Below are 12,298 nucleotides of genomic sequence, written 5' to 3' on the forward strand. Positions count from 1 at the left end.
TTGGAATTATAGACTGGCCTCATAAAGATCTCGAAAAACTGAATGTATGAACAAGAAAACTCCTCCATGCTCACAATATAGCTCATAAGATTCTGTGTATGCATTCCTAGAGCTGGAGGAGGAATGGATGTTATAGAACTATAGTTTGCATAGGGCTCCAGGCATACTTAGTATCAGCAGACCCAAATATGTAGAAAGTATTGAAGTAGGAAAGTAAGTGTCCAGAGTTTGCCCCCATCTTTAAATTTGGACAAGAATTCCAGTGAGTAGAAGGAATGAGTGAGAATATATTAGAAAGCCATTTAAAGAATTAGACAAATGCAGGTGCCTCTGGCACCCATAAGACAACCCTCCTCTGACTGTCAGTGACCTTAGCGTTGCAGTTCTACTTAAAATCATCCCTGCTTTCTTCTTCCTCTTTCTGCTGAATGGAGTCCACCCTAACTAAAGTCATAGCTCAACTGAGACTCAGTTTTACCTCAGACTCAGGAGGGAGGAGGGAACTCTGAGCCTTTTGAGTTATACCCCGGCTCCAAAATAATCTTGCTTTCTTATTGTTGAAGGAGCTTAAACTTAGAAAGGTATCCCCAGCTCAACTAAAGCTCAGTTTTCCAACAAGAATGAGTTTTGTTGGAGGGTAGTGGAGATAAAGAGAAACTTTCCCAGTTTGTTTTAGGTTTCTTTCACTTGTCCCTCTGCATTTGACTGACCTATACAGAAGGTATTAAGGTGTACAGATAGGTAAAGAACTGTCAGTCTTTCCTTTTGGATTTTGCCAATGTAATTCTCTAACTGGCACAGTGCTTTATCTGCAGAACTGCAGATAGCTGAAACATCCACTTAAAGGGACTAAACTTGATATGTAGGGACCATCAATTAATCAACAAAATAACTCATAGCAAACAAACAATTAACTTACGTCTGTCATCAATTATATTATGCATTCATTCAATTCTTAATTTTTGTGGATCCTCAGAAACATTGCTCTACTGAGTTCATATAACTTTTTTAATGCAAACGCTGCCCACTCGTCATCGATCCATTTTTGTATCATTTTACTTTCACTTTTAAATTGTCATATATTGAAAGCTTTAAAGCATAGAAAATTGATTCTTAAATCGCATTAAAAATAATTTGAGCTACTTAGCTGTCAAAAGCTGTTGAAAATCAAACCCTCTGCCGACATGGCCAGATTTCGATTTCTTCATCAGGGTAGAGGTCTGAACCATAATGCTGCAACTTCACTTCCCACAGCAGCAGCTGTTGACTTCAGTTATAGAAGTCAATCAGCAGTTTCTAGTGAGACGTGCCTCATACAGTGGCGTTCACTGCATTACATACACAGCTTTAAAAACTAGTTAAAATGGTACTTGTGAAAATTTTAGGACACCAATACTTGTCGTAAATGGCACATGACCTTTTTTCTTTCAGGAGCCAAGAGAGGAAGAATTGACTGAGGAAGAAAAAGCTGCTCAGAGAGCAAAGCCTGTGGCTACTGCACCAATTCCTGGCACTCCATGGTATTTATCATCACTAGACCATGTTTTCATGTAGACTGTAATTTCCATCACTTCCAGTAAGTGTTGTAGAGCATTTATTATAACATGTTGTTCAGAAAAAAGTCTTTGCCAAAAGGATGTATTGGGAATGCAAAACTGAAATGTAGTGAGCCTCAGTTCAATTCCTCCCATGCATTTCTTTTCAAAGGTGCTGGTTTGCCCTCATCTAAATCACCCTCCAACTGTTAACTTTCATTTTGTGTAAGTAAACTTCCTCGTGCTCTTATCCCAGTATTTATTTTTATTTAGATCCATTCTAAGGATTTGAATGTTCCCCAGTGCATTTTTCATGGCTGAATTAGCACTTTGTCCTCCCCTTTTGAGCCTCTCTCACCAAAATCATTCCAGAACTGGACAATGTCATGGCATTCAAATACATTCCAAATACCAGGTTTTACTCCAGTAAGTCCAATGGTTCTGGTTAACTAAGCACTTCAATTTTCCCATGGTAAACACATGGAGGGAATTCTCCATTTTTGCCACCTTCCTGTGCACTCTCCCATCACATCACTCCAAAACTTTGAAAACCAGAAAGTCCACATGTCTGCCCAAGACAGTCTCTACACATACAGCTCAGTTTAGCTTTTTAAAAATTATTGGGATGGGCATGCACACATACATGAACCGAATATCACATGGGCATTTAGTGCTATCTGAGAAATCTTTCTTTCTTGGAAGCCGAAGCTTAAAAAAAAACAAAACACCACTTTCCTCAGCGACCCTCCAGACCGGTCAAGACGCGTGGGTTATGTCCTCCTACCAGCAGAGGGAGACTGAGAAAACACTAAGCTTTTGAAGCCTGTATATATAACCTGTGCAGAACCTCCACTGGCCAGTATTTTCTCAGTCTCAGCAGAGGTAGCAGTTGACAGCCTGTGCAGTCTCCAATAATCTGGTGAGGTAGTTTGTCATTGGGTCGTAGGATTTTTTCCTTCCAAACTTTATTCTGTTGCAGTACCCTGTACGTGTGTGTAAAAAAAAAAAAAAAAAAAAAAAAGTGCTTTGGGGCCCTGGGTCTGGTGGGGCCCAGTTTTTCCCCCTGGGGTGTTACACCTATGTTTGGGTCCCTCCCCCTGTGCTGCTCTCTATTTCTGTTGGCTTGGCAGCTTTGTGCCTCGGCTGCTTTCTCAGTATTGTAGCCTTGAGTGCCTTACAATTTCCAGATGCCAGAGTTAGAGTACGATGCCTTTAAGGTCAGTTATTCTATGTCATTTTGCTTGCCAGCTTTGTGCCTCGGCTGCTTTCTCAGTATTGTAGCCTTGAGTGCCTTACAATTTCCAGATGCCAGAATTAGAGTACTGTGCCTTTAAGGTCAGTTATTCTATTTCGTTTTGCTTGGCAGCTTTGTGCCTCGGCTGCTTTCTCAGTATTGTAGCCTTGAGTGCCTTACAATTTCCAGATGCCAGAATTAGAGTACTGTGCCTTTAAGGTCAGTTATTCTATTTCGTTTTGCTTGGCAGCTTTGTGCCTCGGCTGCTTTCTCAGTATTGTAGCCTTGAGTGCCTTACAATTTCCAGCTGCCAGAGTTGGAGTACTGTGCCTTTAAGGGCATTTATTTCTTTATTTTTAGCGGACCGAACGGGGGTTTTGATTCCTTGCTGGAACGAGAGAGCAGCGCTTTCTCCAGTGCTTTTGCAGTGTGAGTGAGTTTTTGGTTTGGCGCGTTTGCGGAACAGCTTTTCCCTTCCCTCGTGGTTTATGGCGGCCCAGCTCCTCCGATGTCGCGCGTGCTCGTGGCGAGGGGTAGAGGCGTCGGGCGCTCAGTGTAGCTTTGCGGTGCACCTATAAAGGTGGCTGCGGCACCCCCCGACTTGACCGCGGAGGGATCGATGGTGTCGGGAGTCTCCGGGTCAGCGGGAGCGTAGGCATGGCCGCTGTCAGCAGGAACAGTTTCGGCGGGAACAGCCGCCATCTTGAGTCTGACGCGGCCCATGGAGCCGGCTGGTTTTGGGCCTGCGGCCTCCGTTTTTGGCACAAAAGGGCCTAATGACGGTCCAGGAATGGTGGGCTTTCCTCCAGATTTTGTCTGGACACGGTATCAGGCCTGGAGATCGGGACCCCCCCCCTCCCCCCCCCCAATTGGAAGAGGGGGCTATTTCCGTCTTGGCTGAGAGACCACGGTTAGAGTGGTTAGAGGACAGGCAATGTTTTTCTCCTGTAGCTGCAGAAGCTGCGCTTAGTGATCTGGGGGAGTCAGATGGAATTGACGGCTCTCAGGAGCAGGATTGTTGGATTCCTGGAGAGGATCCTTCAGTAGTGCGGATTTTCCATAGAGATGAGCTGTCAGAACTCATAGATCAGGTGTCGTCCACCCTTCAGTTTGGTCCTGAGGTGGCGTTGGGGGAAACTGTCCAGGATCCGTTGGTGAAGGGCATTCAGCGTCAGGCGTGATCCTTCCCTATGAACAAGGATCTCCGGGAGATGATTTGTCAGGAATGGGATTTGCCGTGTAAGGTGGCAAAGGCAATGGCGAGGCTTTATCCCCTCCCTCAGGACGATAGGGATTCCTTTAAGGCTCCCACGGTAGATGCAGTAGTGACGGCAGTAATTATAGCTACGGCTATCCCGGTTGATGGAGGAACGGCTCTCCGTGATCCTCAGGATAGGAAGTTGGGATCTTTTCTCAAGCGTAGTTTTGTTTTGTCGGCTCTAGCCCTGCAGGCCTCGGTTTGTGGGGGTCTGGTAGCTCGGGCATGTTTTCGTTGGGCCGAGAAGCTCCTGGATGATTCGGTAGATGTTGGTTCTTCTGGGGGTCAGGAGTTAGCCGACTTGGACATGGGTTCATCCTTTTTGTCTGAGGCTTTTATGATTTGTTGCCTACTTCAGACAAAAAATATGGCTATGGTTGTGGGTCTCTGCCACTTAAGGGAGCTATGCTCTTTGGAGAAGATTTGGACAAGTTAGTGTGAGGTCTTAGTGATACCAAGGTTCTATGGCTTCCAGATTTTCGGTTCAAGGCAGGGGCCAGAACTAGTTCCTCTCGGGGACGGTTTAGGGAGGCTCAGCGGTATAGGCCGGGCAGATCGAGTGGGACCTACCCCTAGCTGTCTGTTTGTCCAATTTAGATTGTAAGCTCTGTTGAGCAGGGACTGTCTTTTCATGTTAATTTGTACAGCGCTGCATAAGTCTAGTAGTGCTATAGAAATGTTTAATAGTAGTAGGACCTCTAGGGGTCGGTTTTTCCACCGCACACAGTTCTTTCGTGAGAGTCGTCGCGGAGGGCGTGGCTTTTCCGCGGGAGGTTAGTATTCAGGCCACAATTCCCAATGAAGGTGTGCGGGCTCAGGCTCTGGTGCATGTTGGGGCTCGGCTGAGTCTGTTTTACCAGAGTTGGGCCCAAATCAGGTCAGATCAGTGGGTTCTCAAGGTGTTTCGAGGCGGATGTGCGCTGGAATTCGAAAGCTGTTCTCCCGAAGTGTTTCTGGAATCCCTCTGTCGGTCTTGGAGCAAGAGGGCAGCAGTGAGGGACACTCTGCGGTGGCTGCTCGCGTTGGGAGCCGTGGTTCCTGTTCCTTCAGATCAGCAACGCTCAGGGTGCTATTTGATCTATTTTGTGGTCCACAAGAAAGAGGACACTTTTCGTCACATTTTAGATCTCAAAAGGGTCAATGCGGCACTCAAGGTGCCCTCTTTCCGGATGGAGACGTTGCGGTCGGTCACTGGTGCGGTCAGGAAAGGAGAATTTCTCACTTCCCTGGATTTGACGGAAGCTTATCTTCACTTTCCTTTGTGCAGCCTTTTGGTTCCAAGTTACAGGGTCCGATTCGTCGGTTCCTTGCAGAGAAGGCGCCGACGGCCCGTACTTATCGTCAGGTCCTGGGCCTGATGGCGGCGACCATAGAGGTAGTTCCGTGGGCCAGGGCGCACATGCGTCAGGTACAGTCAGCTCTGCTCAGTCGTTGGTCCCCTCTGTCGCAGGACTTGGAAATGTGTTGTCCGCTGTCGGTGGCCCCTCGTCTCAGTCTCCGCTGGTGGCTCAGTCCGCGCAATTTGGGAAAGGAATGCCGTTGGAGTCCCCACAGGGGCTGGTAATGGTCACGGATGCCAGTCTGCAAGGTTGGGGGGCACATTGTCTCAGTCAGGTAGCTCAAGGCCGGTGGTCTCAGGCAGAAGCAGAGTGGTCCATCAACCGGCTGGAAACTCGGGCCATTCGGGTGGCGCTCCAGGCCTTGACGTCGGTGGTTCGCCACAAGGCAGTCCGAGTGCTCTGTGACAATGCCATGGCAGTAGCATATGTCAACCGTCAAGGGGGGAACAAAGAGCCTTGGCGGCGCAGTTGAACTCATCTTCAGGCTCTCTTGGCAGCGCATGTGGCCGGGGTAGGTCACATAGATGCAGATTATCTCAGCAGGCACACTCTAGATCCCAGAGAGTGGTCTTTTCTTCGGTCAGTGTTCCAGTGAGTTGTGTCGGTCTGGGGACTTTCGGTGATCTTAGGGCAACGGCTCGCTATGCGCAAGTTCAGAGATTTTTTTTTTTCAGTCGCTGAAGAGACCCTTGAGCGGAGGAAATCGACACTCTTCTGTTGCCTTGGCTTCGGGAGTGACTGTATGTGTTTCCTCTGTGGCTGTTAGTCGGTCGAGTAATATAGCGCATCGAACATCACTCCGGTCGGGTGATTCTGGTAGCTTCGGATTGGCAGCGTCGACCATGGTATGGAGACCTGGTGCGGTTGGCAGGGGCGGCGGCCCTGCCTTTGTTGGGATCAGTTCTGTGTCAAGGCCCGATAATCATGCCGGATCCGGCTCGGTTTTCGCTTATGGCTTGGCTCTTGAGCGGCACAAGTTGAAGAAGAAGGGGCTTTCGTCCAGTGGCTTTGCTACGATGTTGAGTTGCCGTAGACGATCCACTTCCTTGGCGTATGTCCGGGTTTGGAGAATCTTTGAGCACTGGTGTGAAGACCATCGAGTTCGGCCGTTTCACTCTTCGGTGGCGGAAGTTTTGGAATTTTTGCACGATGGTGTTGATAGAGGTATGGCCTTGTCTACACTGAAGGTTCAGGTGGCAGCTTTGTCATGTTTTCGTGGGAAGCTTCAGTGAAAGTCCTTCGCGTCTGTGCCTGAGGTAGTGCGTTTTTTGAAGGGTGTTAAGTTGCTGCGTCCGCCTCAGTGACGGATGGTGCCTCCGTGGGATTTGAAGCTAGTTTTGGATGCTTTGATCAGGCCTCCGTTTGTGCCTCTGGTATCGGCATCTTGTAAGGATTTATCTTTAAAGGCGGTCTTGTTGGTGGCGATTACTTCAGCACGGAGTGTTTCAGAGCTTCAGGCTTTGTCTTTTAGGGAACCATTTTTGTCCTTTCTGAGGGAAAGGTTTCGTTGCGAACGGTGCTTTCCTTTTTTGCCCAAGGTGGTTTCCGAGTTCCATGTTAATCAGGTCATCTCTCTGCCAGTGTTGGGTGATATGGCTGGAGATTCGGAGCAGCGTGGTATTGCCAAGCTGGATGTCAGGAGAGTTTTGAGTTGTTATCTCTCTGGAACTCAGGACTTCAGAGCCTCTGACCGTTTGTTCGTTCTTCATGGTGGCCCAAAGAAGGGTGCAGCGGCTCCTAAGGTGACCATAGCACGGTGGTTGAAGGAGGCGGTTGCATCTGCTTACTTGGTGAAGGGTCCTGTGGTGCCTAGGGGCTGGTCTGCTCATTCCACTAGGGGAATGGCAGCCTCGTGGGCGGAGAATAGTATGATTTCTCTGTTAGATATTTGTCGGGCTGCGGTTTGGTTTTCGTTGCATTCCTTTGTGAAGCATTATAGGATTCCTGTGCATGCAAAGGACGAGGTGCGCTTTGGCGCAGCAATTTTGACCTCTGGCCTTAGTAGGTCCCTCCCATAAGTTAGTTACTGCTCTGGTACGTCCCACGCGTCTTGACCGGTCTGGAGGGTCGCTGAGGAAGGTGAAATTAGATCTTACCTGCTAATTTTCTTTCCTCTAGACCCTCCAGACCGGTCAAGAGCCCGCCCTGTCTGTATTGGAGGCCAGGAGGTGTGTTTGTTGGATAATTCTTGGCTGCTGTAAATTGTTGTTTCTCTAATTGCAGACTGTTTATTTCTGTTTTGTGATAGGAGTCCGGGACAGGTGGGGCTCTTCTTTGATAGTCCACCTGTAGAAGCCCAACTGTTTTATCAAAGGCAAAGGAACATGTTTCCGTAAGAGCAAGCGGAAGATGTTTCTTGTTTTTGCAGTTTACTGTGACCACGTACAGGGTTGCTAGTTGTTGTTAGTGTTTTTTGTTTCTCTGCTTTGTTAGGGGTATACTGGCTAGTGGAGGTTCTGCACAGGTTATATATACAGGCTTCAAAAGCTTAGTGTTTTCTCAGTCTCCCTCTGCTGGTAGGAGGACATAACCCACGCGTCTTGACCGGTCTGGAGGGTCTAGAGGAAAGAAAATTAGCAGGTAAGATCTAATTTCACCTTATGCATATTTATCATATTCAGAGGCTGTATTTATTTGATTATCTGCTTAGGGTCAGACCTTCAAAGTGGTGTTCATAAAATAATAGAAAGTAAAATTGCAATCTATAACATACAGACGACATTATAAATAAAAATAACTCTGCTGTGGTCCAACAGGCCTCGGCTACAGAGCTGCTCATACCTAAAGTGGAGTGGAGGCGTGGCCTAGTGGTTAGAGCACCGGTCTTGTAATCCAGAGGTGGCCGGTTCAAATCCCACTGCTGCTCCTTGCGATCTTGGGCAAGTCACTTAACCCTCCATTGCCTCAGGTACAGACTTAGATTGTGAGCCCTCCTGGGACAGAGAAATATCCATTCCTCAGCAACCCTCCAGACCGGTCAAGACGCTTGGGTTATGCATGTCTACCAGCAGAGGGAGACTGAGAACACTAACTTCAAACTGAGTACATATAACCTGTGCTAGCCCTCTATCTCCAGTATTTTCTCAGTCTCAGCAGAGGGTAGACATGCAGCTTGTCCGGTCTGGTAGGATTTAGGTTCCTTGTTGTGAGATTAGTTAATTTTCAGTTGTTTTCTGGGGATAAGTTGGTGAAAGAACAGTGTTAATCCCTGAGCCTGGAATTTTGTGGTGTGCAAGGGGTTGGTAGGTCCGGTGGGGCCTGCCATTGTCCCCTCTGGGGTGTCACACCCGGGTGGCCGGGTCCCTCCCCCCGACTGGCTCTCCCGTTTTGGGCAGCGTTGTGCCTTGGCTGCAGTGTTAATCCTGCAGCCTTGAGTGCCATACAGATTATAGCAGCAGGGCTCAAATAAAGTTAAAAAAAAAAAAAAAAAGGAGCACACCTCATGTGGAGAGCTGCAGGAGCTGCACTCCGGTGTTTCCGGAGTTGTTCAGCCGGTCTGGGAGAGCTGAGCCAGTAATTAAGCGCCGGTGAGTGTTTTTTCTTTTCTTTTGTTTTCGCCGGTTGTTGTAATCAGCTGTTTCTGAGGCGCGAGTATGTCGGGGAAGTTGCTTCGTTGCCGGCTGTGTGCGCGTCGGGGTGTAGACGTGGCTGGCGGTCCCTGCCGGTTTTGTGGAGAGCCCAAGGCCCTATCCCTCGCGCCACCGGTGTTAGCAGCGGAGGTTCCTTCTGCGGGATCGCAGGAGGTTTGTGCGGCTCAGTTTGGCGCTTCAGCGGCGGTTCCGATTTTGGCGGGAACCGCCGCCATCTTGGATTCGGGTCTTTTGGGCGCTGAGACGGTCGTGGGGCCGCAGTCTCTCCCGATTTCGAGCCCCGCTGGGGGGGAGGCCTCGGGCAGCATGGGGTTCCCTCCAGAGTTTGTTTGGAGTTTGTTTCAGGCTTGGAAGGCGGGCCCATCGGGTGCGGAGTCCCTTAGTCCTAGGTTGGGGGGGGGCTACCGCTAAAAGACCACGAGTGGAGTGCTCTGAAGATGTAGAGGTTTTTTCTCCGGATTCTGAGGGCGATTTTAGCCCCCTGGAACAGGAGAGGGGTCGGTTGCAGGGCAGGATGGGGACCTGACTTTGCCAGGGGAAGACCCCTCGGTGGTTCAGATTTTTCACAGGGATGAATTATCTGAACTCATTGAGCAGGTGTCTGCCACTTTAAGGTTTGATCCTGCGGCAGCTCCCATTGGGGATGGGAAGCAGGTGGATCCTTTGGTTAAGGGGATCAGGCGGGTCTCTTGCTCTTTCTCTATGAATGCGGACTTGAGAGATATGATCACGCAGGAGTGGCATTCGCCGGTGGCTCGGGCTATGACCAAGCTCTATCCTCTTCCTCAGGAGGACAGAGATTCTCTCAGGCCCCCGACGGTGGATGCCATGGTGACGGCAGTGACTAAGGCTACTGCTATTCCAGTGGATGGGGGGGGCCGCGTTGCGGGACCCTCAGGATAGGAAATTGGAGACCTTCCTAAAGCGGAGTTTTGATCTGTCTGCCTTGGCGCTGCAAGCGTCTATTTGTGGAGGTCTGGTGGCTTGGGCTTGTTTTCGCTGGGCTGAGAGGCTTCTGGATAGCCCGCAGGCTGATAGGGCTTCTCTTGTTCAAGATCTGGCCAAGTTGGAGATGGGGTCGTCGTTCTTGGCGGATGCGCTGTACGATTTGTTGAGGGCGTCTGCTAAGAACATGACCTTTGCGGTGGCGGCTCGGCGGGCCCTGTGGTTGCGGGGCTGGGTGGCCGATGCCGCCTCCAAGGCTAAACTTTGTTCCCTTCCTTTTAGAGGCTCTTTGCTTTTCGGGGAGGAATTGGATAAGTTGGTGAAGGGTCTGGGTGATGCTAAGGCCCCTCGGCTTCCTGAGCTTCGTCCCAAGGTGTCTAAGGGGGCTGCAGGGCGGGGGCGTTTTCAGGAGGCTCGGCGGTATCGGCCCGGTAGGTCTTCTGGGGGGACTAGGGGTCGGTTTTTCCAGAGAACCCAGTCCTTTTGAGGTGGCCGTCGCGGGGGGCGAGGCTCCTCTTCGGGAGCGTCCGGTACGTCCCGTGTGTCTCAATGATGGTTTGGGGACCCAGCCTCTGGTTCGCGTGGGGGCTCGCTTACGCTTGTTTTACTAGAGGTGGGTCCAGATCACGTCAGACCAGTGGGTACTGCAGATAGTGCGAGACGGGTACGCCCTAGAATTCGACAGTCCCTTCTCCGATTTCTTTCTCATGTCTCCCTGTCATTCAAGATGCAAGGCAAGAGCAGTACGGGCCACTCTGTTGCGTCTAATCAGTTTAGGGGCGGTGGTACCTGTTCCCAGGTTAGAAAGAGGTATGGGCTGTTACTCCATTTACTTCGTGGTGCCCAAGAAGGAAGAGGGTGCCTTCCGGCCCATTTTAGACCTCAAGAAGGTCAATGCAGCCCTAAAGGTTCCCTCCTTTCGGATGGAGACATTACGCTCAGTTATTGTAGCGGTGCAAGAAGGAGAGTTTCTGACTTCTCTAGACCTGACAGAGGCTTACTTACACATTCCCATTCTAGAGGCGCACCAGCGTTTTCTTCGCTTTGTGGTCTTAGGGAGACATTTTCAGTTTTGTGCGCTTCCATTCGGCCTGGCGACTGCGCCTTGCACCTTTTCCAAGGTGGTGGTGGCGGCGGCGGCGCTGCGCTTGCAGGGCATTTTGGTTCATCCGTATCTGGACGACTGGTTGATTCGGGCCAAATCAAGGTCAGAGAGCGAGGAGGCCACCGGCCGTGTGGTGACCTTCTTGCAGTCGCTGGGTTGGGTGGTCAATCTGGCAAAGTGTCGCCTGGTGCCTTCCCAGTCCCTGGAGTATCTGGGAGTTCGCTTCGACACGAAGAAGGGCCGGGTGTTTTTGACAGCTCCTCGCATCTTCAAGCTGCAGGGACAGATCCGTCAGCTCCGAGCGCAGAGAGCGCCTTCGGCTCGGGCGTATCTTCAGGTGTTGGGTCTGATGGCAGCAACAATAGAGGTGGTTCCTTGGGCCAGGGCCCATATGAGAGAATTACAGAGAGCTTTGTTGTCTCGTTGGTCTCCTCAGTCTCAGGACCTGGAGGAGAGTTTCCCTCTGTCGGGGGTTGCCCTTCGCAGCCTTCGCTGGTGGCTCCACTCTCCAAATCTAGCGAAGGGCATGCCGCTGGACACTCCCAATTGGACGGTGCTGACCACAGATGCGAGTCTCTTGGGCTGGGGAGCGCATTGCCTGGGTCAGGTAGCCCAAGGACGTTGGAGGAAGCATCTTGGTCCATCAATCGCCTGGAGACTCGAGCAATTCGGTTGGCTCTTCGGTCCTTTCAGAGCCTGTTAGAAGGCAAGGCAGTCAGGGTTCTTTCCGACAATGCCACGGCCGTCGCATATGTAAATCGGCAGGGGGGAACGAAGAGCCAAGCGTTAGCTGTGGAGGCGGCAGAGTTAATGTTGTGGGCAGAAGCTCATCTTCAGGGTCTCTCGGCGGGCCACGTGGCAGGGGTGGACAACGTGAGGGCAGATTTTCTAAGCAGGCACACATTAGACCCCGGGGAGTGGGTCCCTCCATCCCTCAGTGTTCAATCGACTGGTGTTGGAGTGGGGTCGGCCGGTGCTGGATCTCATGGCATCGGCCGACAACGCTCAGGTCTCTCGCTTCTTCAGTCGTCGAAGAGATCCTCGGGCCGAGGGCATCGACGCGTTAGTGCTCCCGTGGCCGACTCAACAGTTGCTCTATGTATTTCCGCCGTGGCCTCTGGTGGGCCGCGTGGTGCAGCGGATCGGGCGCCATGCAGGTCTAGTGGTTCTAATTGCGCCCAATTGGCCTCGACGTCCGTGGTACGGAGACCTGGTTCGGTTATTAGTGCAGGCTCCGATTCCGTTGGGGCCCGGGGTGAGATTGGTTCAGGGGCCGATCGAGATGGCCGAC

At 50.7% G+C, this 12,298-nt stretch overlaps 1 protein-coding gene across 1 annotated transcript in view; it reads left to right on the top strand.

The window, feature by feature from the left end:
• Window positions 1–12,298, top strand: part of TCERG1 (transcription elongation regulator 1) — a 161,292-nt gene that overhangs the window by 98,023 nt on the left and 50,971 nt on the right. The window contains 1 exon segment of the mRNA XM_030212887.1: window positions 1,432–1,520. Coding sequence (XP_030068747.1) covers window positions 1,432–1,520 — 89 coding nt within the window.

The sequence above is a fragment of the Microcaecilia unicolor genome, chromosome 8 (assembly GCF_901765095.1).
Source record: "Microcaecilia unicolor chromosome 8, aMicUni1.1, whole genome shotgun sequence".
NCBI classification, from domain to species: Eukaryota; Metazoa; Chordata; class Amphibia; order Gymnophiona; family Siphonopidae; genus Microcaecilia; species Microcaecilia unicolor.